At 35.1% G+C, this 26,990-nt stretch overlaps 1 protein-coding gene across 1 annotated transcript in view; it reads left to right on the forward strand.

Moving 5' to 3' along the window:
• LOC306653220 (intermembrane lipid transfer protein VPS13B-like) overlaps positions 1-26,990 on the forward strand; it is a gene marked incomplete at its 5' end in the record, with an annotated part of 899,457 nt that overhangs the window by 491,759 nt on the left and 380,708 nt on the right. The window contains 1 exon segment of the mRNA XM_079126163.1: positions 4,526-4,746. Coding sequence (XP_078982289.1) covers positions 4,526-4,746 — 221 coding nt within the window.

Raw genomic sequence — 26,990 nt, forward strand, 5'->3', positions numbered from 1 at the left:
TATGTAATGTCCTTGTTTATCCCTTCTGAGTAGTTTTGACTTGAAGTCCACATTATCTGAAATGAGGATGGATACTCCAGCTTTTTTGCTGTGTCCGTGTGCATGGTATGTTTTTTCCCATCCTTTCACCTTTAGTCTATGGGTATCTCTTTCTATGAGATGAGTCTCTTACAGGCAGCATATTGTTGGATTTTTCTTTTTAATCCAATCTGCCAGTCTATGTCTTTTGTTTGATGAGTTCAGGCCATTAACATTCAGTGTTATTATTGTGATATGATTTGTATTCCCAGTCATTTGACTCACTTTTGTTTTTTGACATGATTTGGTTTCTCCTTTATTTGGCTATTCCTTTAGGCTAGTTCCTCCCGTTACTGATTTGCATCGTTGTTTTTCATCTCTTCCTCATGGAATATACTGCTGAGAATGTTCTGCAATGCTGGCTTTCTTTTTGTAAATTCCTTTAGCTTTTGTTTATCATGGAAGGATCTTATTTCATCGTCAAATCTGAAAGTAAGTTTTGCTGGGTATAAGATTCTTGGTTGGCATCCATTTTCTTTCAGGGCTTGGTAAATGTTGTTCCAGGTCCTTCTAGCTTTTAGGGTCTGGATTGAAAAATCTGCTAATATTCTTATTGGTTTCCCCCTGAATGTAATTTGATCTTTTCTCTCACGGACTTTAAAATTCTGTCTTTATTTTGTATGTTAGGTACTTTCATAATAATGTGCCTTGGTGTGGGTCTGTTGTAATTTTGTATATTTGGAGTCATATAAGCCTCTTGTACTTTATTTTCCATTTCATTCTTCAGATTTGGGAAATTTTCTGATATTATTTCATTGAGTAGATTGTTCATTCCTTTGGTTTATTTCTCTAAGCCTTCCTCAATCCCAATAATTCTTAAATTTGGCCTTTTCATGATATCCCACAATTCTTATAGATTCTGTTCATGATTTCTTACCATCTTGTCTGTTTGGTCAGTTTTGTTTTCAAGATTAAATATTTTGTCCTCAGTGTCTGAGGTTCTGTCTTCCAGGTGATCTATCCTATTGGTTATGCTTTCTATGGAGTTTTTAACTTGGTTTATTGTTTCCTTCATTTCAAGGATTTCTGTTTGTTTTTTTTTTTTCAGTATCTCTAACTCTTTATTGAAATGATCTCTTGCTTCCCTTATTTGCTGTTTTAACTGTTGATTGGTGCGATCATTTAATGCCTGCATTTGCTTTTTTCATCTCCTCCTTCAATGCCTGCATTTGCTCTTTCACCTCCTCGTTTACTTCCCTGATTGTTTTAATTATGTACATTCTGAACTCCCTTTCTGACATTTCTTCTGCTGTGCTGTCATTGGGTTTTATTGATATAGTATCTAGGTTTGTTTGGGATGTTTTCTTGCCTTGTTTTCTCATATTGGTCAGATGTCAGTGGGACTCTGAGATATTGCAAATTTCCTCTGTTGACTTATAGTGTCCCTGTAGATTTCCAGTGTATCACCTCCCAGTCTTCAGGAGCCTGAAGTCTTGGAGTAACTTGATAATGCAGTGCTTTAGAAGAAAGCTGACCCTAGCCCGCCCGCTACTGTTTCCAGGGCTTGGAGCTGGCCCTGTGTGGAAAGGCTCTCACTGGGGGGCCTGCTCCGAGAAGCTGGCTGTGTGGGACGAGCCCAGTGCCCGAGTGCGCAGGGCTGCCTGGGGAAAACTCTAGCTATCCTACCCTACTCTGATAAGCCGCCCCTATCCGGGCCTGCCGCCCTGGCCGAGCTTCACCCAGTGGGGGAGACTCACCCCGTGGCTCTATTTTAGTCCCAGTCTCTCAATGCCTCCCCTTCTTGAATCCTGGGTTCTGGAGTGACTGGAGATGCAGTCACCCTCTAGTCCGTCATCTTGGATCTCCCCATGAAAAGAGCCTGCGGCCAGAGGGGGCAGGGCCGCTTGGAGAAGTCTCTAGCTGCCCTGCCCTGGTCCAAGAGGCTGCTTGCAGGTTGTAGCTCTCCGCTGGCTCCGTGACTTGTGGCTGGCTCTGTGTAGAAAGGCTCTCACTGGGTGTTCTGCTCCAAGAAGCTAGCCTGGAAAGGCGCCTCCCACCGGAGGGAGCCAGGCTGCTTGGAGAAGTCCCTAGCTGCCCTGTCCTGGTCCCTGAAGCTACCTGCGGCCGGAGCTCACCGCGCTGGCTCCGGGATTTGGAGCTGGTTCTCTACAGAAAGGCTCTCACTGGGGTGCCTGCTCCGAGAAGCTGGAGAAGCTGGCCGTGTGGGAGGAGCCCACCGCCGGAGTGCCCAGGGCTGCCTGGGGAAGACTCTAGCTACCCTGGCCTACTCTGATAAGCCGCCTCTATCTGAGCATGCAGCCCAGGCCAAGCTTCACCCGGTGGGGGAGACTCACCCCGTGGCTCTATTTTAGTCCGAGTCTCTCAATGCCTCCCCTTCTTGAATCCTGGGTTCTGAAGCGACTGGAGATGCAGTCACCCTCTAGTCCGCCATCTTGGATTGCCTATAGTGTGCTTTTTAACATAATGCATATGCTAGGTAAATGGAGAGGGAAGGGAGGGGTGGGGGAAGGAAAAATAACAGAATGATTCAAATACCATTACCCTATGTAAATGTATGATTACAGAAATGGTATGCCTCTACTTCATGTAGAGAAGTTGTACTTCATGTACAACCAGAAAAACAAGTTGTACCCCATTTGTTTACAATAAAAATAAATTTAAAAAAGAGATGCTAATAATTGGAGAAACTTCATGTACACATGTACACGAGGTTGAACAAGGTGAAGGGGAAGGTGGTATTTGGAACTTGGCACCGTTTCTTTGAAAACCTAAAGCAGTTCTGAAACTAAAGTCTGTTTTAGAAATAAGAATAAGTAAATAAGTTTGTCATTCGTTCTTGAGGGAAAATATATTTTAAGTCATTAAGATAGGCAAAGTATCACAGTATTCACCACATGTTAGTATTCAGTTGTCATTGTTTTTAGTTATTGTGAACTAGTATTTAGCTAGATTTATTCTTTTATCAAAGGTTCAGTTTCAAAGATTCTTACTTTACAGTTTTACTAAGTACATTTGGTCAGGACATGTTGAATGTTCATCCTGATTAGAATCTACCTATGGAACTTGTGGAATATCTAATGCATATTTAGATTCCTTAAGTATATATGTACAGTATGGACCTTGTCCCAATTCACTTGATAATTTTTCTTCAGTGAATAAAGAATGTGAAATTATAAGAACAGTGTGATCCCTGTTCTTACTTCTGTCTGAGCACGACTATCAACCATAGAGAGAAATATATGAAGGAACTATGACAAAATATTAATAGTACTTATTGGTAGTGGCAGGATAGAAGTTGGGTTATAACCTGTTTTGATGTTTTGCTCTTTAAATAAAATATGTTCTAAATTATAGTGAGTTACTGAGTACCTCTGTAATTATAATATAAATGTTCTCAATTTATTTTCAAATAATCGAATTATTTAAAATTATTTAAATAATTGAATTATCTAAAAAGATGTCTCTTACCCTCTATACTGTTAAGTGCTGGTAAAATTGTAAAGTAAAATACAAATGACAGGAATATCTGACATCTCAAAAGTAAATGTTTATAAATATTCTGGGGTTGTGGCTCAGTGGTGGACTGCTCACCTAGCATGTGTGGGCCCCTGGGTCTGATCCTTAGCACCACATAAAAATAAAATAAAAGTATTGTATCTACCTACAGTTAAAACAAAATATAGTAAATAAATAAATAAATAAATATTCTTATACTGGACTTTTAAAAATTATCCTACAGAGTAATTTATTGTAACCATAATAAAAACTAAGATGTTCTATATGAGAAATGTATATTAATGAATTAATCTTATGTAACCATAAATTAGTAAGAGATAGGAATATAAAAGAAGGAAAGGATTTTTTAGTTTCATACTGACATTTGAGTGTCAGTTTTTATCAAGAGCATTTACTTAAAAGGAACTTTTTATACTTTTGAATTATCCAGGGAATATTGTAATGCTTACTGAGTCCTATCAGCAGAGATAATTAAGTAGGTCTAAAATAGAACCCGGGCACATCTATTTTAAGTAAATATCCCACACAACTCTCATACAGGTTGTCCAATAGACCACTACTTATTGTTTCTTCTCCCATTCCCTAGACAAATCTGTGGTCATCTTAAGTCCCTACAAAAATTGCTGCATGTACATAATTTATGCCATTGTTTATGGTTTTTAGGTGTGGTGTATACATCTTCCACTGTTACAGAGAACAATCCACTATTCATTTGTTGTGTATGATATGCATAATCATTGCTGTTGAAATATGTTCATAAGTAAAAATATAAACATTTTTAAAAACTTATCTTAAAAGCTATCTTAAAGCTTTTAACTTATTTAGAACTTTTGATCTGGGATCTATTTGCTTTTTTGATGCAGTGTTTTATTTTTATATTTCAAATATAAATAGTAGAACATTTATTATCAAGTGACAATTAACTGTAGTTTTGTTTGTGTGCTTCCTATTCCCTTTGTCCCTTTTGCAGGTGATGCTTTTCCATGGACCATCAACTTGCATCATTTTAGCATCTATACCCTTATTGGAAAACAAGTGACACTTTGCCTAGTGGAACCTATGGGTTGTACCTCTACTCTAGCTGTCACATCTCAAAAACTACTTGCTACTGGACCTGATGCCAGACATTCATTTGTTGTCTGTCTCCATGTTGACCTAGAGTCCCTAGAGATAAAATGTTCTAATCCTCAGGTTGGTATTTTTGAATTATAAAAAGAAAGTCAATATTTTATAAACATTTGTCATCTAATTTGTTGATGGGTTTCTCGTCATTTATACCCTAGTATTTGGGTTTTTACTTAGGCCATTAAGATCAGAGTGTTTAGCTTAAGAATTGTTTTGAAGCTCTCTCAAATTTTGTAATTTAACTCTTCTGAAAATGTAATAATGGCAGCAAAAATACATCTTTTGGCTAATGGAATGAAACCAATTATACAGATTTTTTTGATGCACTCACTAAATAGTTTTAATTATTTTAATGTTGCAGGCATTCTAAGTTGTTCCTTTTCAGTTTTGTTTTATTAGAGCATTATATTTATAATCAGTATTTGGGTTCATTTTGACAGAATAATACATGCAAGGAATTTGATTTCAATCCCCATATCCCCCTTTCTCTTCCCTACTCCCTCTTTCTATTTTCCTTCCTTTCTTCTGTTGATCTTCCTTTCATTCCTTTATTTATTTTTCAATTGGTATTTTCTACACATATATTAAGGTAAAATTATTTTTGGTACATTTGTATTTGTATATAACATGATTTTGTTAAATTCATTCCATATTTTCTCCCCTTTATCTTCTTTCCTCCTTGTTTCTTGTTCTCCTTCTTCTACTCCTCTGATCTTCCTTATATCTTTATGATACATATCCTCTCTGCCACCTTCCTTCCCTTATTTTGCTCTAGCTTTCACATATGAGAGAAAACACTGGACTCTTGATTTTCTGAGCCTGGCTTATTTCACTTAGCATTGTTTTCTCCATTGCCAGCAATTGTAATGTTATAAACACAGAAGAACTATTTTACTGTTAGACTTGAAGTAATTAAGTGATAAAGTATAAATTTCTATCATTCTCATTCAGAACTTCTATTCATCTTGGAGTATTTTTTAAAAAAGAAAATAGCATTGTTTACTATTTTTAGACATTATTAATCCCATAAGATTTCACTTGTAGCCAGAAAATTACATTGTATTATACAGTCTTGCATCTTAATAAGAATTCATATTGCCTGGGGGCTGGGGTTGTGGCTCAGTGATAGAGCACTTGCCTAGCATGTGTAAGGCACTGGGTTCGATTCTTAGCACCACATATAAATAAATGAATAAAATAAAGGTCTATCAACATCTAAAAAAAATAGGCGTGACTACATCGTGTACAACCAGAGAAATCAAAAGTTGTACCCCATTTGTGTACAATGAATCAAAAAAATAAAATTAAATTTAAAAATCTAAAAAAAAAGAATTCATATTGCTTGAATTTATACAAATGATTAGTTACATATATTTTATCACTTACTTTGAACCTCAAATATACTATACTATATTTTCCACAGACTGTTGATGTTGAATACTATTTAAATTTATATTTTTAAAACAATTCTTTTTAGAACATTATTGGATCTGATATTCATAAATCTGTGTTTATGTCATCCTTATAAACCAATTTTTAAAGTATTTTTTGAAAAGTAAATTCTAATGTCAGCCCATATTTTATAGTGTTCTCTTACTAATGCCATCCTCCTCCTTTTTTCTCTTCTCACTGCTCCTTTCTCTTTACTATTCAGTTTGGTTTAACACACTATATATATATATATATATATGCCCGTGGCAAAGATTTAACCAGCTATTGTGTTTGTGAAGGTCTTATTGTAAAATGTATGTAAAGTGTAGACTTTTGACAAGGCACTTATAATAAAAGAACACTATCGTAAAAATTTAAGAACCCATCCTCCTTTATAAGTCATTTCTTTTAGAATCAGTTATAAATACTTTCTCCTACTTTCTCCAAGATTGGAGATTGAATCTAGGGGACTTCTACTACTATGCTATATCCTGCACCAACTTTTTTTTTTTTTCCTACTTCAACACAGGGTCTCACTAAATTGCTGAGATTGGCCTCAAATTTAAATCCCCCTGCCTCAGCCTCCTAAATCATTGGGACAATAGGAGTGTGCCACCACACCTGCCTAATACTTTCAAATAATAAATAAGCTAGTGGAATTCCCATTTGCCATTCTATTATAACTCATTGTGATGTAGAAGAAAATAATTATTAAATGTTCTTACTCTCTCTTGGTTTACTATCTGAATGCTATTGCTAATGGTTGTCTTAAAACATTTCTAAGAGGAAGAGAAACTGTTATGAGTTAAATTGTGTCCTTGTAAAAAGATATGTTGAAATCCTAGATCTTTGTATTTTGGAATGTGATCTATTTAGTTTCTGACTATTTCAGAGGAAATCAAGATAAAATGAGGACATTAGGGTGAACTGTATTCCAATAAAAATGGATACTGAAACATATAGACTGAAGATGATTTGGAGATGCATACAGTGAGTGCCATGTGGACATAGAAGCAGAAGTTGATGTTGTAGGTACACACCAAGGAACAAGAAAGATTGCCAGACATTACCAGAAGCTAAGAAGAGGGACAAGGAACAATACTACTCACAGTCTCAGAGGGTACATGATCCTGCCAATATCTTGACTTAGTGTTCTATCCTCCAGGACAGTGAAACGTGAAATTTCTGTTGTTTTACTTCACCTAGTTTACAATACTTTTTTTTTTTTTTTTTTTAACAAAACTACCAAGGAGAATATGAAAGGTTCAACTTCTTTAGATTCTGTTGTTAGTCAATTTCCTTTCACTATAATAGATACCCAAGATAATCAACTTATACAGAAAAAATATTTGTTGTTACCTACTGGTTTGTTGGTCTGCGTACCCCATGGCCAAGAAGTGAAAAGACAAAAAGGAGACCTGGGTCCACATTTCTCTTCAAGGGCACACACCAGATGAACTAAAGCCATTCAGGCTCAGAAATCCTGAACTGTTCGCTATGTGGCCCTTTATAGAGAAAGTTCACCAATTCTTGATCTGAATACGTGAATTAAAAAGCAAAAATTTTAGGGGGTAAGGGAGGAAGAAAAGATAGTAGTATAAACAGCCAAAAAGTGAAATCTTTAAATATAAATAACATATTAAGTAAAGATACACCTATGTGCATATGAAAAGATACACTATACAAATAGCCTAAGGAGGCTAGACTTATTTTAATAAAGATAAAAATAACAAAAAAGTGTATTACCAGATATAAAAAGTGATGTAGACTCAAAGAAAAAGTAGACAATTCTACAAAGTAAGAAAATTTTTAATACCTTGCTCCGCAATGGATAAAATACCTAGAAAGAAAATTTTTAAAATAATAAATAGATAATTGGAAATACAAAAGATTTGAAAATACTGTGAGCTCAACTTGATCTAATTGACATTCATAGAACAGTATACCCAACAATCGTCAAACAGACCATTTTTTGCAAGTCTAAATGATCTTATATTTAAAAGAATCAAAAGCACATGAAATTGTGTTATCTTACTGCGGTCATAAAGTAGTTAGAAAAACTTTAAATATCAGGATATTGAGCAATATGCTTCCAAATAATTCAAGAAGCTAAGATAAAATCACTTGGAAATTAGAAAATATTTTGATCAAATGATATTGAAAAGTAAATGCAGTTCAAACATTGTTTAGAGAAAAGCATGACTTTAAACACTTATATTAGGAAAAATGATCTTTCCTCAACTACTTAAGATTGAACTTCAGAAGGTAAAAAAAGAATAAGACTCAAAGCAAGTAAATGAAAGAAGATAATGAAGACATCAGAAGAGTTGAATAGAACCACTTAAAAAACAATAAGTGGGAGAGAAAATTAAATCCATAAACTGTTACTTTGAAAAGATAAGAAATACCCTACCTAGACATGAAAGAGACTGAGAGATTACAAATCACCAATATTAGTAATGAAAGGGAAGTTAACAATACAGATCCTACAGGTATTTAAATTATAATAAGAGAACAATGAACAACTATATATCAAACAATGCAGCCACTTAGTTTAAATGATTTTCCCTAGAAAGAACTATACTAAAACTGTTGTAAGAAGAAACAGCAAAATTGAACAGCTTTTTATCTTTTCAAGAAAATAAATGTAATGCCAAAACTTTTTCTATAAAGAAAAGTCAGGTCTACATGGGTAAAATTTATCAGACTTTCATGGGGAAAAATAACAATTTTTCTCTACAGTTTTTTTTCCTCAGAAAGAGAAGATGAAGGGTCTCTGCTCTTCTGTTTTTATGAAGCCAGAATAACTTTCAGTACATCTAAAGAAAGGACTTTACAAAAGAAGGAAATAAGATATCAGTATCATTCCTGGAAATTCTAAATGAAGATTAGTAAATAAAATATAATCATTTTAAGAAGAGCATAACAACCAAGTATGATTTAATGTTAAGAATACAAGTCTGGTTTAACATTAAAAATTATTCAATATAATTTTTTTACCCTGTTAACAAAATGAATCATCTGATTATCTCAATAGATGCAATGAAATCATTTGAAAAACTTAATATCCATTTGTGATTTAAAGAAACTGTCAGCATTTAACCAGCAACAGACAAGTTTCTCAAACTGATAAAGGACTTAGATGCAAGACCAACAATTGTGAATTCAGATCTAGCCTGGTAATATAGCAAGAGTCTGTCTCACGATAGAGTTACACACACACACACACACACACACACACACACACACACACACAGTGCATACACATAATTATAAAATATCAAATTGTTTCCCTCTGAGGTGAGGAAAAAGCTGAGTGTGTCTACTTTCAATATCTGTTATATAACATGAATAGCCTTCGCAGTAAACCAAGCAAAATAAATACAGGCAAGGAAGTGGACTAGTTTTAGTCTTCTGCACTCATACAGAGTTTTACTAGCACCATTTATTGAAGAATTTGTCCTTCCTCCATTATTTTTCTTGGCACCTTTGTTGAAAGTAGCTTGATTATAAACATAAATTAATTTTTGAATATTCTTTTTTGTTCCATTGGACTATAACCATTTTTATGCCAAAGCCATGTTTTTTTGGTTACTATGACTTGTAGCTTGCTTTGAAGTCAGGTATTGTGATGCTTCCAGCTTTGTTCCTTTTGCTCAGGATTGCATTGACTAGTCTGGGTCTTTTGTGGTTCCATGTGAATTTTATGATTGTGATTTTATATACTGTGTCTGTGAAAAACATCACTAGTATTTTGATGGAGATTGCTTTGAATCTGTTGTAAAGCCCTATATAAAACAGCACTCTGCTATTTTACATTATCTACCAGAATTCTTATATCAGAGAGAATTAGGACAGATGCTTATAGATTCTTATCCCATTATGTTCTGGTTATCCATAGCCATCCTAGCTAAGCCAAACACCTTTGTACCATTATTATTTTAGTCTTGGACTTCATTATTATTAATCTTTTCTAAATTATCTTTTGAGGATACTCAATAGTTTTTGTGATTTTCATAGTACCTCTTAAATGTACTACTGTAACTCAAAACTAGAGCACAGGAGTATCTTTAGTTATCTACTTTGTTTGGGTCTAAGCTTAACTTTTATTATTTAACTGTCAATTTTAAGTAATGTCATCACGTAGATAAAGCTAGCATTTGGTCTATTAATAATTTCCTTCCTGTGTGTGTTTTTTCTCTGTTATCCTTTTTTGCATCACCTGTTTCTCCAGACCTCTTTTCTTCTGCTTCCCAAATACTAAAAATCAATTTTGGGAGAGTTAGAACAAGACTTAATGAGCCTTGTACACTGAGAATCCCTTATCACCAAAACAATAATTCTTATTTATTTACTTACTTCTTATTTATCTTGTTGATAAGCTATCATAAATCAACTTGTGATAATTTTTTACCAACTGCTTTAACAAAAGTTAATCACAATGTTGATGGGAAATCTGAGGTACTTATAAAAATATGAACTCTGATATGCTATATAAATGTCATTTTGTTAGTTTACACTGATCAAAATACTCTATACCAAATTGGTATGAATTTCTCAGGTAAAATATAACAGCATTTCTGAAGAGATATGAAACCATAAATAATATAACATTGAAGAATCAGTATATATTCAAAGATTTAGTTAGAGGTTAATAACTTTTAATCTCCTCTGTGCAAAGAATAACCTACATTTTACATTTTAATAATAAAACTAGTCCAAATAAACATCTTTCTTATGAGTGGTTGCTTTTACTAATGCTTCCATACTTCTTCTGGATTCAGTCAAAATTCCAAAAAATGACTTGATTTTTTTCCCCCAAATGAATTCACTAAATATTTAGTGGGTCCTATATACTTACACCTATGGTAGATATGACAGAAACAAAAATGAAGAAGAAAAACACAAAAAGAACGCCATGTCTCAATGTGTGTCATAATCCTACTGTTAAAAGCCAAAGATAAAGAGCATGTTATGAAAATACATTAAGAGAATGCACATATGACATATTAAATACAGTGAAACCAAGATCTGATTAACAACTTACTTTCCCATAAGCAACCATGGAGACCAGAAAAGCCACATCTTTTAGTTACAAAAATTAAAATAAACTTTTTAAACTTCAAATCTTCACTAAATGAAGCAAAAAAAAATTTAGTTGTTACTGTTTCGTTGCAGGCATTCTGCCACTGAGCTATATTCCCAGTCCTCTCCAAAAAACAAAACAAAACTTACATGAAGACTAAAGAATGACATAGTTAAACATGTATCACTCAGCTGGACCATACCCCATTCCTCCTTGATTTTCATTGACAATGTATCCACAGTTTTCTTTTTCCTCTCTTCTTTTATGATTTTGTCTGACCTGTTGCCTAATACTCTGCAAAAGAAGCTCTTCCTCTCTAATTGTGTAGGACTCTTCATTGGCCCCATATTACATTTTCTCCCTTTAAATGCCCTTCAGTTGACTTTGTTTTTCTTCTCATACTGTACTGTAATGGCTGTTTGCACCCACTTAAATCTTCTGTCTACCTTAGGAATATATTTCTGTAGCCTTTTCTTAGGCTCCTGTCCAGTTACATCTTTTTCCTCAGTGACTATAGATTAAAAGAGAAAATGTGTGTCAATTTTTCTTCTTTTTTTAGATTTAAAGTAGGCTTTTTTTTTAAATGAACCCATGAAAACTTAAAATTGTATGCACTTATGGCACCCTGTAATGGGTTGATGCATGTGCATATTGTGTAATGTTTAATTCAGATCAAATCTATCTCCTCACATGTTTGCTCTTTCTTTAATGGAAATATTCAAAATCCTTTCTCCTACTTTTTTGAAATACAAACTACATTATGATTATGTATGGTCACCCTACTGTATGATATTATATCTGAACATTTTAGTCCTAACTCTAGCTCTGTGCCCACCTATCAGATTTGCCCCATCCTCCCAGCAGCTCAGGAGGCTGAAGCCTCAGCAACTTAGCAAGTCCCTAAGCAACTCAACTATAATTTGTCTCTATACAAATTATAAAGAAGGGCTGGGGAAGTGGTTAAGTGCCCCTGGGTCTAATCCCTGGTATGTATGTATGTATGTATGTATGTATGTATGTATGTATGTATGTATAAATAAATAAATAAATAAATAAATAAATAAATAAAAAAAATTAAATCCTCATCCCTCTAATTCTCTCATTCTCTCTAGCCTTTGGGAACTACCATTCTATTCTCAACTTTCATGAAATAAACTTTTTTTTTCACATTCTATGTATTAGTAAGATCATTCAGTACTTTCCTTCTCTGTCTGGCTTACTTCATTTAATATAATCCGCTCCAGTTTCATCCATGTTATCAGGAATATTAGGATTTCATTTTCATGGGTGAATAGTATTTCACCTTGTATATGTACCACATTTTCTTTATTATCCATCCATCTTTTGATGGACACTACAGTTGTTTTCATTTCTTATTTATTGTGAATAATGGTACAATAAACGTGTGAGTTCAAATATCTCTTCAACTTTTCCTTTGGCTATATATTCAGTGATGTGATTGCTGGATCATATGTTACTTCTGTTTTCAAGTTTTAAAGAAACCTCCATACTATTTTGCATAATGGCTGTTACTAATGTGCGTTTCCATTGACAGCGAACAAGTGCTTCCTTTTCTCCATATCCTTGTTAGCATTTGTTATTTCTTGCCTTTTTGATAATAACTTCCTTAATGGAGAGAGGTAATACCTTGTTGCAGACATGATTTTCATTTTCCTGATGGTTGGTGTGTTGAGCATTTTTTCATATACCTTTTGGGCATTCATTTGTCTCCTTTTGAGAAATGGCTACTTAGGTCTACTGCCTAAGTTAGCTTCGTTATTTTATAAGGTTTTTTTCTTTTCCCCATTGAACTTTTAGGATTAATTGAATATTCTAGATATTATCTCTTGGTCATATATGTAGTTTCTATATATTTTCATCCTTCCGTAGTTTTTTTTAGTCCATTGTTTCTTTTGCTATTTAGTTTAATGCAATTCTGTTTGTCTAATTTTGCTTTAGTCTTCTGTGCTTTTTTGGTCATATAAAAAAATTCCTTACTTATTTTAGTGTCTCAAAGATTTTCCTTATGTTTACTTAAAGTAGTTTCATCATTTCAGGTTTTACATTTAAGGCTTTAACCCATTTTGAGTTGATTTTTGTATGTGGTGAGCAACAAGGGATCTAGTTTTACTCTTCCTCATGTGCATATAGTTTTAACAGCATCACTTATTGAAAAAAACTGTCCTTGTTCTACTGTGTGTTCTTGACATCTTTGCCTGAAACCATTTGTTGATTTTCAAAGCTCTTTATTCTGTTCCATTGGTCTATGTGTCTATTTTCATACCAGTACCATGTAGTTTTGATTACTGTAGCTTTGTACTATGATTTGAAGCCAGGTGTAACATAATTCCTCTGGCTTTGTTCTTTTTGTTAAAAATATCTTTAGATATTTGGTGTGTGTGTGTGTGTGTGTGTATGTGTGTTTGCATACAAATTTTAGGATTGGTTTTTCAGTTCTGTGAAGAACGTCATTGGTATTTTCATAAAGGTTGTATTGAGTTTGTAGATTGCTTTGGGTAGTATGGACATTTTAATGTATTGATTCTAACTGTAGATGAACACAGCGCCTTTCCATTTTTTGTGTGTGTATGCTTCCTTCAATTCTCTCATTGTTGTTTTAAAGTTTTAGTTGTAGAAATTGTTCACTTCTTTGTTGAGACATATTCTTTGCAGTCATTGTAAATGGGATTGCTTTCTGGATTTCTGTTTCATTCAACTGGCTATTGGTGTATATATATACTATTTATTTTTGTATATTGATTTTGTATTCTGCAATTTTGCTGAAGTAGTTATTTCTAAAAGTCTTTTGGTGAATTCTTTAGGACTTCCTATATACAAAGTCTTATATATACAAGCAGTGTCAATTTGGCTTCCTCTTTTCCATTTTGGAACCTGTTCTTTTTTTCTCTTCTGTGGTTGCTCTGGCTAGGACTTCTAGTACTATGTTGAACAAAAGGGGTGAAAATGGGATTCCTTTTCTTGTTCCAGACCTCAGAGAGAAGGGTTTCAGTTTTTCCCCATTCATCACCTGGCTGTTATCTTTATATTTATAGCCTTTATTATGTTGTGATAAGTTCCTTCTAGATCTAATTTTTCAGACTTTTTAATCAAGGAAGTATGATGAATTATAAAATGCTTTTTCTGCACCTTTTTCATGATTGTATTTTTTTCTCCATTCTTTTTTTAATTTTTATTTTAAAAAATTTTTACAGACTGCATTTTGATTCATTGTACACAAATGGGGTACATCATTTCGTTTCTGTGGTCTTACACAATGTAGATTCATGCCATTCGTGTAATCATACATGCACATAGGGTAATGATGTCTGTCTCATTCCACCATTTTTCATACCCCTGTCCCTCTCATTTCCTTCTACATAATCTAAAGTTCCCTCATTCTTCTTACTCCCCACCTACCCACCCCCATTATCATTCTCTACTTATCAGGGAAAACATCCGGACTTTGGTTTTTTGGGATTGGCTTATTTCACTTAGCATGATATTCTCCAGTTCCATCCATTTATTTGCAAATGCCAAAATATTATTCTTCTTTTATGACTGAATAATATTCCATTGTGTATATATACCACAGTTTCTTTATCCATTCTTCTGTTGAAGGGCATCTAGGTTGGTTGCACAATCTAGCTATATTGGGAACTACACTGCTAAAAACATTGATATGGTTGTGTTACTGTAGTATGCTGATTTTAAGTCCTTTGGGTATAAACTGAGGAGTGGGATAACTGGGTCAAAAGGTGGGTCCATTCCAAGTTTCTGAGGATTCTCCACGCTGCTTTCCAGAGTAGCTGCACCAATTTGGAACTCGACCAGCAGTGTAAAAGTGTGCCTTTTTCCCTACATCCACGCCAACATCGATTATTGTTTGTGTTCTTCCTAATACCCATTCTAATTGGAGTAAGATGAAATCTTAGAGTTGATTTAATTTGCATTTCTCTATACTAGAGATGTTGAACACTTTTTCATATATTTATTAATTTCCTGTATGTCTTCTCTAAAGTATCTGTCCAGTTCCTTGCCCATTTATTGATTGGGTTCTTTGTATTTTTGGTGTAATGTTTTGTAAGATCTCTGTAAATTTTGGAGACAAGTGTTCTATCTGAAGTGCATGTGGAAAAGATTTTCTCCCACTCTATAGGCTCTCTCTTCACATTCTTGATTGTATCCTTTGCTGAGAAAAGATGTTTAGTTTGAATCCATCGCATTTAGTGATTCTTGCTTTGATTTCTTGTGCTTTGGGAGTCTTGTTGAGGAAATCTGATCCTAAGCCAGCATGATGAAGATTTGGGCCTACTTTGCTTCTATTAGGTGCATGGTCTCTGGTCTAATTCCTAGGTCACCGATCCATTTTGAGTTGAGTTTTGTGCAGGGTGAGAGATAGAGATTTAATTTCATTTTACTGCATATGGATTTCCAGTTTTGCCAGCACCATTTGTTGAACAGGCTATCTTTTCTCCATTGTATGGTTTTGGCTCCTTTGTCTAGTATGAGGTGACTGTATTTATGTGTTTTTTGTCTCTGTGTCTTCTATTCTGTACCATTGTTCTGCCTGTCTATTTTGGTGCTGATACCATGCTGTTTTTTTTACTATTGCTATGTAGTATAGTTTAATGTCTGGTATTGTGATACCTCCTGTTTCATATTTTCTACTCAGCATTGTTTTGACTGTTCAAGGTCTCTTGTTCTTCCAGATGAAGTTCATGATTGCTTTCTCTATTTCTATGAGGAATGTCTTTGGGATTTTAATTGGAATTGCATTGAATCTGTATAGGGCCTTTGGTAGAATGGCTATTTTGGCAGTGTTAATTCTGCCTATCTAAGAACATGGGAGATCTTTCCATCTTCGAAGGTTTTCTTTAATTTCTTTCTTTAATGTTCTGTAGTTTTCATTATAGAAGTCTTTCACCTCTTTTGTTAGATCAGTTCCTAAGTATTTTATTTTTTCTTTTGAGGCTATTGTGAACGGAGTGGTTTTCCTAATTTCTCTTTCAGAGGATTTATCACTTATGAATAGAAATGCATTAGATTTACACATATTGATTTTATATCCTACTACTTTGCTGAATTCATTTATGAGTTCTAGAAGTTTTCTAGTGGAGTTTTTTGGATCTTCTAAATATAGGATCATGTCATCAGCAAATAGTGATAGCTTTAGTTCTTCTTTTCCTATTTGTATCCCTTTAATTTCTTTGGTCTGTCTAATTGCTCTAGCAAGTTTTTCAAGGACAATGTTGAATAGAAGCGATGAATGAGGGCATCCCTGCCTTGTTCCAGTTTTTAGAGGGAATGCTTTCAGTTTTTCTGTTTAGAATCATGTTGACTGTGGGCTTAGCATAGATAGTCTTTACAATATTGAGGTATGGTCCTACTATTCCTATTTTTTCTAGTGTTTTAAGCATGAAGGGGTGCAGTTTTTTATCAAATGCTTTCTCAGCATCTATGGAAATAATGATGTGATTCTTAACTTTAAGCCTATTGATGTGATGAATTGCACTTATTGATTTCTGGATGTTGAACCAACCTTCCATCCCTGGGATAAACCCCATTTGATCATGGTGCATTATCTTTTTAATATATTATTGTATGTGATTTGCCAGCACTTTGTTAAGAATTTTTGCATCTATGTTTATCAGGGATATTGGTCTAAAGTTTTCTTTCTTTGATGTGTCTTTGTCTGGTTTTGGTATCAGAGTGATAATAGCCTCAGAGAATGAATTTGGAAGGGTTCCCTCCTTTTCTGTTTCCTGGAATACTTTGAAGAATATTGGTATCAGTTCTTTGTTAAAGGTCTTGTAGAATTCAGCTGATAATTCATCTGGTCCTGGGCTTTCCTTGGTTGGTAGGGCTTTGATAGCTTCTTCTATTTTGGTGCTTGAAATTGATCTGTTTAGATTGTGTACGTCTTCCTGATGTCAGTTTAGGAGGATTATATGTCTCTAAAAATTTGTCAATATCTTCAATATTTTCTATTTTGTTGGAGTATAGATTTTCAAAGTAGCTTCTAATTATGTTATGTATATCAGTGGTGTCTGTCGTGACCTTTTCTTTTTCATCATGAATTCTAGTAATTTTAGTTTTCTCTCTCCTCTTCATTAGTGTGGCTAGTGGTTTATCAATTTTGTTTACTTTTTCAAAGAAACAACTTTTTGTTTTGTCATTTTTTTGAATTATTTCTCTTGTTTCAATATCACTGATTTCAGCTCTGATTTTAATTATTTCCTGTCTTCTATTATTTTTGGTGTTGATCTGTTATTCTTTTTCTAGGGCTTTGAGATGTAATGTTAGGTCATTTAGTTGTTGGCTTTTTATTTTTTTAATGTATGAGCTCAATGCAGCAAACTTTCCTCTTAGTACTGCTTTCATAGTGTCCCAGAGACTTCGATATGTTGTGTCATTGTTCTCATTTACCTCTAAGAATGTTTTTATTTCTTCCCTGATGTCTTCTGTTATCATTGCATCATTCAATAGCATATTATTTAGCCTCCAGGTGTATGAGTAGTTTTTGTTTGTTATTTTATTGTTCATTTCTAATTGCATTCCGTTATGGTCTGATAGGATACAGGGTAGGATTTGTAACTTGGTTTTTTTTTTTTTTTTTTTTTTGTATTTACTTCTTTTGGAGAAGGATCCATGAGCTGAGAAGAAAGTATATTCATTCAATGATGGATGCAATACTCTGTAAACATTCATTAAGTCTGTATCATTGTATTATTTAGTTCTGTAGTTTCTTTGTTCAGTTTTTGTTTGGAGGATCTATCCAGTGTGAGAGCGGTGTGTTAAAGTCCCCCACCATTAATATGTTTTGGTCTATTTGATTCTTAAAATTGAGAAGGGTTTGTTTGATATACATAGATGCTCCATTGTTTGGGGATAAATATTTAAAACTGTTATATGTTGCTGTTTTATGCTTCCCTTAAGGCAAGCATAAAAGTCTCTTGAAAGCAGCATATTGTGGGTCTTTGTTTTTAATCCAATCTGCCAGTCTTTGTCTTTTGATTATTGATTTTAGGCCATTGACATTCAGGGGTGGTATTGTGATATAATTTGTATTCCTGGTCATTTGGGCTTATTTTTGTTTTTTAATTTGACTTGCTTTCTCCTTTGATGGGCTTTTCCATTAGGGTAGTTCCTCCCTATGCTGACTTGTATTGTTGCTTTTTACTTCCTCCTTATGAAATATTTTGCTGAGAATGTTCTGTAGGGCAGGCTTTCTATTTGTAAATTCTTTTAACTTTTGTTTATCGTGGAAAGATTTTATTTCATCATGAAATCTGAAGGTTATTTTTGCTGGGTATTGGATTCTTGGTTGGCATCCATGTTTTTTCAGAGCTTGAAATATATTGTTCCAGGCCCTTCTTGCTTTTAGAGTCTGTGCTGAGAAATCTGCTGATATCCGTATTCATTTTCCCTTATATTTAATCTGATGCTTTTCTCTCAAAGTCTTTAAGATCCTATCTTTATTTTGTATGTGAGGTATTTTCCTTGTAATGTGTCTTGGTGTGGATCTGTTATAATTTTGGGCACTTGTTCTATAAGCCTCTTGTGTTTGATTTTCCATTTCATTTTTCAGGTTTGGGAAATTTTCTGATATTATTTCGTTGAACAGGTTGTTCATGCCTTTGGTTTGTATCTCTGTGCCTTCCTCAATCCCAATAATTCTTAAATTCAGTCTTTTCATGATATCCCATGATTTTTGGAGGTTCTGTTCATAACTTCTTAACATCTTCTCAGTTCAACTTTATTTCAGGATTTAATATTTTGTCTTTATTGTCTGAGATTCTGTCTTCCATGAGATCTATTTTGTTGGTGATGCTTTCTATTGAGTTTTTAATTTGGTTTATCCTTTCTTTCATTTTAAGTATTTCTGTTTGTTTGTTTGTTTGTTTGTTTGTTTTCAGAATCTCTCTTTATTGAAGTGTTCTTTTGCTTCCTGCATTTGCTCTTTCAACTGTTTACTGGAATGGTCATGCATTGCCTGCATTTACTCTCTCATCTCGTCTTTTGTTTCACAGATCATTTTAATTATGCAGAGTCTAAACTCTTTTTCTGTCATTTCTACTGCCATGCTGTCAATAGCATCTTCATTTTTTATGGACACTCTCCTCCCCAGTTTTTTCATATTGTTTTTGTATATTCTCCTCTAGCAGTGAAGATCAGAGATACTGAAGTTCCTGCCTTGCAGGCTTATTGTGGCCCTGCAGTTTTCCACTACCTCTCCTTTGAAGGGGAGATCCATACCAGTAGTACCCAATACAGAGAAAATGTAGTCCTGAATCCGATAGCCCCTATAAAGACTTTAACATTTTTAAAATAAACAGAATCAGTTCAGTTACTATTTACAGTATTTCTAGTTGTGAACAAGAGGATGGGGAAGGGTGTAGGATGTAAGTGAGTAAATAGAGGTACCTATCAAAGGGCCTCCAGTCTCCTGTAAGTGTCTCAGGAAGGGAACCTCCCTTCCAATGATGATGGCCATGCCCTCAGGAATCATTCAAAATGCCTGCACCAGCCTCCAAAGAAGCTGGGGAGCCCCAGCGAGGGTGCACTGAGTCAGTCTGGAGGCAGGCGCTTTGTCCCTCAGCAGTAGGGGTGCAGGTGGGCAGACTCAGCTATTGGTCTCTGACCTCGGTGTGTGGTGACGGGCTCAGCTACAGGTCGCTGACATCGGTGTCTGGGGGTGGGCTCAGCTGTTTTTTTCTCCATTCTGTTGATGCATTATATTTGATAATTTATTATTTTGCTTACATTGGACCTTCCTTGCTTTTGTGGGATGAATACCACTTGATCATCCTGAAGAATCTTTTAAATTTGCTCTTGGATGTATTTTGCTAGTATTTTATGGAGGATTTCTGTGTATGTTTTATTAGCTTTTTCTTTGCTGTGACCAAAAGACCTGACAAAAGCAACCTATAGGAGAAGAAGTTTATTTTGGCTCACAGTTTCAGAAGTTTATCCCATAGCCTATTTCATAACTGGTTCCAAGATGAGGCAAACATCATGATGGAAGGGTGTGGCAAAGGAAAGCTGCTAAGGATATGGCATCCAGGAATCAGGGATAGAGCTCTGCTCATCAGGGACAAAATGTAAACCCCAAAGGCATTCCCCCAGTGAAATACTTCCTCCAGCCCCACCTTACCTGCCTACAGTTACCACTCAGTTAATCCATGAGTGCATTAATCCACTGGTTAGGTTATACTACTCATAATCCAATCATTTCACTTCTTAATATTCTTGCATTATATCACTCATGAGCTTTTGAGGGCATACCTCATCTCTAAACCATAACATCTGTACTTGACTTATAAAATCTCATATGCACATCACAATGCAAAATATATTTAGTTCATTTCCAGGAGTTTCCATGGTCTTAACAGTCTTGGCATTACCAAAAAGTCAAGTCTAAGTCTCATATGAAACTCAAGGCAATCTCTTGGATGTTTTCACCTGCAACTATGAAAAGCAAGTTACATATATCCAATCTATAATGACATAGAGTAAACATTTCCAGTTCACAAGGGAGAAATAGGAACACAAAAGGAAAGGATGGGATTAAAGCAAGACCAAGATCAAGCATAGGATTAAAGCAAGACCAAGATCAAGCTAGGCAAACAAGTCCTGTACCTTTGTATTTAGCATCTGGGACACATGGTATTGTGTTGTTCTCTTTAAAGGACTTTTGTGGTTGTGCCACTAAAGGCTTTCTAGTTGCAGCCCATCTGGATTCCCTCCTGGCTTGTCTTTGCTTGATTCCTTCAATTTTCCTTGGTAGAAATTTCACATTACTGGCATGTCCTAACCTAAGGTGCTTCACTTTAGGTTTTTCTTTTCACATCTTCATTTGTTGCCCTCTGAGAGGCTGCCTGCAGAAATTTCAACCCTGCTTCATTTTACCTGGTCTCTCAGATCTTCCATTGAAGTTTCAGTGGAAACTTCCATGAACCCCTAAGTCCAGCCTCCTGAATTCCTGCAGAACCAGGACCACATGGCTGATGCCAAGGTCTGCACCATTTCTAGTAATAGCAAGCCTCTTGGGACCATGACTGCAACAATTTCTAACTGCCTGTGCAGCTGGGCACAGTGAAACGACTTCCTAGACCCCCCTGGGCAAGCAGGATTCCCCCATGGTCTCTTCTCAAAGAAATTTTTACTTTGACACCATTGAGTCTGAGATTAGTATGATCTTGTCAATTCTTGAGATGCCCTCAAGCCATTTTTTCTATTGTTTCTGGGTAAATTGTGTAGAATCTCTTCAGTGATTATAATCTCCTTCCTTAGTCTCTGTTTTACTTGCACCTTTCTGGCCAAAATGCAAGTTCTTCAGATATTTCTGCTCTGCATTCTGCCCTGGATTATGACAGTAAACTTAGCTAAAAGTTGCCCGCAGTGTCCATGCCACCCTCTGAATGCTGTGCTGCCATGAAATTTCCCCTTCTAGATTTAGTCCTTCACCTTTAAATTCAGCCTTGTAGTTTCAGGACATGAGTAAAATGAAGATAACTTTTTTGCCATAATGTAACATGAACAGCCCCTAGTCTAGAGTCCCCTTCTTCTCTGAAATATAATGAGAACAATATTCATTGCCCACAGTCTTATCATCATCCTGGTCTTCTGAGCTCTCACCAGAATCACCCATTAAGCTCTACTTAAAATGTTCTAAAACTTGTCCAGCTTGCATCTCTCAACTTTTCAAAATTCCTCCCACAAACCAGTTCCAAAGTTTTCTGAACTATGTGGTCAGATTAGTCACATTAGTGACCCCACTTGTTGATACCAGTTTCTGCTTTCATCAGCTTTTGTGCTGCTGTGACCAAAAGACTTGACAAGAACAACTTAGAGGAGGAAAAGTTTGTTTTGGCTCATGGTCAGTGGACTCTACATTTCTGGGCCTGAGGTGAGGGAAAACATTATGCCAAATTGGCATGGTGGAAAAAATCAGCTCAGGACATGGCAGCTTCTTTGAGGGAGAGAACTTTGTTCACCAGAGACAAAATATGAACCCCAAAGGCATACCCTCAGTGAGCTACTTCTTCCAGCCTCACCCTGCCTGTCTACAATTAACACCCAGTTAATACACCAGTGGATTAGTCCACTGATCAGGTTACACTTCTCATAATCCATTCATTTCACCTCTGAACTTTCTGGCATTGTGTTAAACATGAGTTTTTGGGGATACCTCATATCTAAACCATAACAGCATGTATGTTCATCAAGTATATTGACCCAAAACTTTTTTTATTTTTATTTTTTTGAGTCCTTGTCTGATTATGGTATAAGAGACTGACTTCACAGAAAGACTTTGGAAGAAGCTCTTCTAATTTGGGGGGAAAGTTTGAGAATAATTGGTATTCTTGGGGTTGGGGCTGGTTCAGTGGCAGAGCACTTGCCTAGCATGTGTTTGATCCTCAGCACCACATGAAAATAAGTGAATAAAATAAAGGCATTGTGTCCATCTACAACTAAAAATTTTTTAAAAATTGGTATTCTTCCTTGAGTGTTTAGAAGAGGCCATCTGATCCTGGGCTTTTCTTTGGTGGAAGACATTTCTGAATCAATCTCATTACTATTAGTCTGTTCAGGTTTTCTATTTCTTCATGGTTAAATCTTGATGAGGTTAATATGTCCAGGAATTTGTTCATAACTTCTAGGTTATCAAGTTTATTGGAACATAGTTATGTATAATAATCTCTGGTGTTTCTTTGTGTTTCTGTGGTGTCAGTTATAAGGTCTCCCTTTTCATCTCTGTTATTCTTTATTTGAATCTTCTCTTTCTTAGTTCTTCTGGGGAAGGGAAGTACTTTTAATTTTGAAGAAACAAGTCTTTGTTTTGTTGATCCTTTGTATTATTTTTAAATCTCTATTTCACTTGTTTCTGCTCAGATCTTTAATATTTATTCCACTTTTTTTTTTCCTTTGAGATCGAACTTACATTGTTTATTTGAGATCTTTGTGCTTTTTTGCATTGATTGCTATAAACTTCCCTTTTGGCACTGCTTTCTCTGTTTCCCATAGGATTTAGTATGTTGTGTTTTCATTTTCATTTGCTTAAAGGAATATTTTAACTTCCTTCTTAATTTATTCATTTATTCATTGATTTTTGAAGAATAATTTGTCTAATTTCCATTTGTTTTTTGTTTGCAAAGTTTTTATGTTATTGATTTCTAGTTTAATTATAGTCAGAAAATATATATAATATGATTTTTTTTTTTAATTTGTTAAGACATAGCTTGTGGCTTAAAAGATGATCTGTCCTGGTCAGTGTTCCATATACTACTAAGAAGAATGTGTATTCTGTAGATGTTGAATGTTCTATAGATGTCTGTTAGGTCCATTTGTCTAGGGTACAATTTAACTCCCCTGTTTGTTGTTTTTATCTGGGTGGTCCATTGCTGAAAGTCAAATGTTGAAGTTCCCCCTTTTATGCTATTTTTTTGTATCTTTTTCATGTTTTATGTTTTTTATTTTTTATACCTTTCATGTCTTTTTACTGATTTTGAATTTGCATCTTGCATCTCTGATATTAGTATTCTTGCTTTCTTTTGGATTCCACCATTTGCTTGAAATATCTTATTCCATTTTTTCCTTTGGTATGTGCATTTCCTTAGATGTGAATTGAATTTCTTGTAAGTTGTGTATAGTTGGGTTTTGTTTTTGTTTTGTTTTGTTGAATGTTCTTTTTCTTTTTCTTTTTTTTATTTTCTGGGACCAGGGTTTGAAGTCAGGGGCACTTGACCACACCCCTGCCCTATTTTGTAGGGCTCACTGAGCTGCTTAGTGCCTTGCTTTTTGCAGAGGTTTGCTTTGAATTTGCAATCCTCCTGCCTCAGCCTACTGAGCCTCTAGGATTATAGGTATACACCACCTTGCATGACTTGTGTTGATTTTCATTTAGTCACCATGTATCTTTTCACTGGAGAATTTAATTCATTTACAATTGAGAAAATTATTGATTGTAAGTTCCTATGAAAGTCCATTTTGTACCTTGAATTTTAGTTTTATATAGTTTTTTTCCTTTTTCTTACAATTTACCTTGTGGTTAAATGACTTATCTGATAATATGTTTTGATTCCTGCTCATTATTTTTGGTTTCCCTATTTTTGCCTTGTGGTTAATCTGAGGTTTACAAAAATATATTTTGATTATAACAAAATTATTCCAACATAACATCTATCATGATGAAAAAGAAACTATAAAAGGAAAATATACTAATAAAAACACAACAGTTGCACTGTGTTCTTTGGTACATTTGGAATTTTTGATGTCCTGCTTTACATTTTTCCATATTATCTTTCTCTTAACATAGTCATTATTTTAATTATTTTGTATTTTCATCTTTATACTAAAGAAATGAATGGTTTATATACCATGTTTATAACATTTAGAGCATTCTGACTTTGTATAGATACTTTTACCAGTTGTTTTATACCTTTTGTTGTTTTGTTCTTACATATTTATGTCTCTTCTAAGTTTGAAGAACTCCCTTTAGCATTTTTTGTAGGATGGGTCTGGTGGAGGTATATTCCCTTAGGTTTTTTGTTTTTTGTTTTTTTGTTGTTTTTTTTGTTTGTTTGTTTTGTTTTTGTTTTTTTGTGTGGAATCATCTAACTCCTCTTCATTTCTTAAGGATAGCTTTGCTGGATACAGTATTCCTGTTGGCAGGTTTTTTTCTTTTAGTGCTCTGAAAATATGAGGCTACCCTTACCTAGACTTTAAGGTTTCTGCTGAGAAGGCTGTCGTCAAGTGAATTGGTACACTCTTGTGTACTGTTTCTCTTCTCTTGATGCCTTGAGGATTTTCTCTTTATTGTTCACCTCTGAGAGCTTGATTATAATCTGTCTTGGGGATAGACTTACTTGGTTGAGTTAAATATGACCAGTGACCTTTGATATTCCAGTATCTGGATATGTGATTCCTTCAGTAGGGTTGAGAATTTTTCTATTATCTCTTTGGATAAACTCTCCGACGGTTTAGTTTCTCTTGAGCCCTTTTACCCTTTACTCTTTCAATGCATTCTACAAGTTCCTATACATTTTCTTGATTCTGCTTCATCATTCTTTATTTTTTCTCTTCCAGCTATATGTTTTTAAATATCCTATCCTTAAATTCCCTAATTATTTATTGTTTGATGTATTCATATTTATGCCTTCTATCATGTTTTTAGTTACACTTTACTATACTTTTAAATTTGTTTCATTTGTTAAGTTTCTCTGTTGGACTATTGAATCATTTTTCAGTCTTGAAGTTTGTTAAGTATTCTTAAAGCAAGTGTTTTAAATTCTCTATCTGAGATTTCACCTGCACTAATTACTATATGGTCAATTTGTTGTACCTTAGTTTTACCATGTGGTGGAACAAAGTTTTTGATGCATGTTGGTATGTGAAAACATCTCAGCATTGAAGGATTAGGTACTTACTCCGGTCTTTATAATTTGACTTTGTGCATGTGTTTCCAAAAATTCTAAGCAGACTGCTTGATTTTTGTCTGTAGTCACTACCACTATTTCATCACTAAATGGTGCTATTCAGTTTTCTGAGTCTGCTGTTGGTGAGTTGTGCTATTTTAGCACTAGGCTATGATCCAGACCCAGTTTTGTCCCATACTCACCATTGGTGTGTTGTTCAACACAAACTGAGGATTTACCTAGAGAGGGTGGTCTATCCTACAAGCCTTTGGCAGGGGCCACTAGCAGGACCCATTCATCTTATCCATAGTTACTGGCCTGTGATCAGATACTATGGAATTCTTCTTGGCTCTTTGCAGAGCCACAGTGGACCCACCTGAGGTTCCTGTGCCATTCCTGTGGACATTGATGCTTCATTACTGTGTCACACCTTGAGCCCTGGGTAGCACTGGGTAAGACCAAAGCCTATGTTGCTTTGCGCCGTCTACTTCTGAGATGTCTAATAGACCAAGATTACTGCAGTTAGGTTACATAATGCTGACCAGAATGTAAGACCAATGGACTGGGGTTGCATTTCTCTTGTAACATCAGGACTGTTTTATAGGCCCTGTCCTCAGGCAGGCCTGGGATTGAAGACTATTAGGATCTTACTAGTGTCAGATTTTAATAGCCTGGATCTGAGGTCCATGACCAAGTCTCATGCTTACTACCCTGTACTACCCTCAGCAAATAGTCTTTCTGTACATTATTCTGCCAAAGTTGGGGTATTGCTGATGAAGGTAGTCTCTTGGCAATCAAAACTTATGCTAAGCTGGGTTCTCCTAGTGTCATAGTTCTAAGATGTTGGATAGCCTCATGTGCCCATTTCCATGTTGTAGCTGGAGGTAATACAGACTAAAACATGAGTTTGTCCTACTGGTGCAGTGGTCTCCACTTGATGTTAGATCAGGTCTAGTGTCTTGCTCTGTGAGGTCTGACCTGGGTATATGAGCCTTGATTTTTGCCTGGTGCTAAGTCTCACTTCAGTGTGCCTCTCACTGAGCTCCAAGACAAAGCCTTTATTAGCTTTCCTGCCTTGCTTTTCTTCCCTTTCTCAATGAGTGGAGTCCCTCTCTTGTCTTCTTCCTGAGATTGAGACAGTCTGCTGCTTGCCTATCACAATTCCAATGGCTCGGTGTATAGATTCTGACCTGTGGCAGGGGTTATGGTATTTTGCCCTGCACTGAGTTCCACTGTGGTGTACATAGTAATATGTTTTAAGTCTGAGGCCTGAAATTTAATTTCTTCTCCCTTTCCCAAATGAGAGGTGCCTCTCTCTATGCTGCTAACTTAGGGGATGGTGATGCCTACAGCTCTTTCTTCTTACCTTCTGTGCA

Source organism: Sciurus vulgaris, assembly GCF_902686455.1.
Source record: "Sciurus vulgaris genome assembly, chromosome: 1".
Lineage (NCBI taxonomy): Eukaryota > Metazoa > Chordata > Mammalia > Rodentia > Sciuridae > Sciurus > Sciurus vulgaris.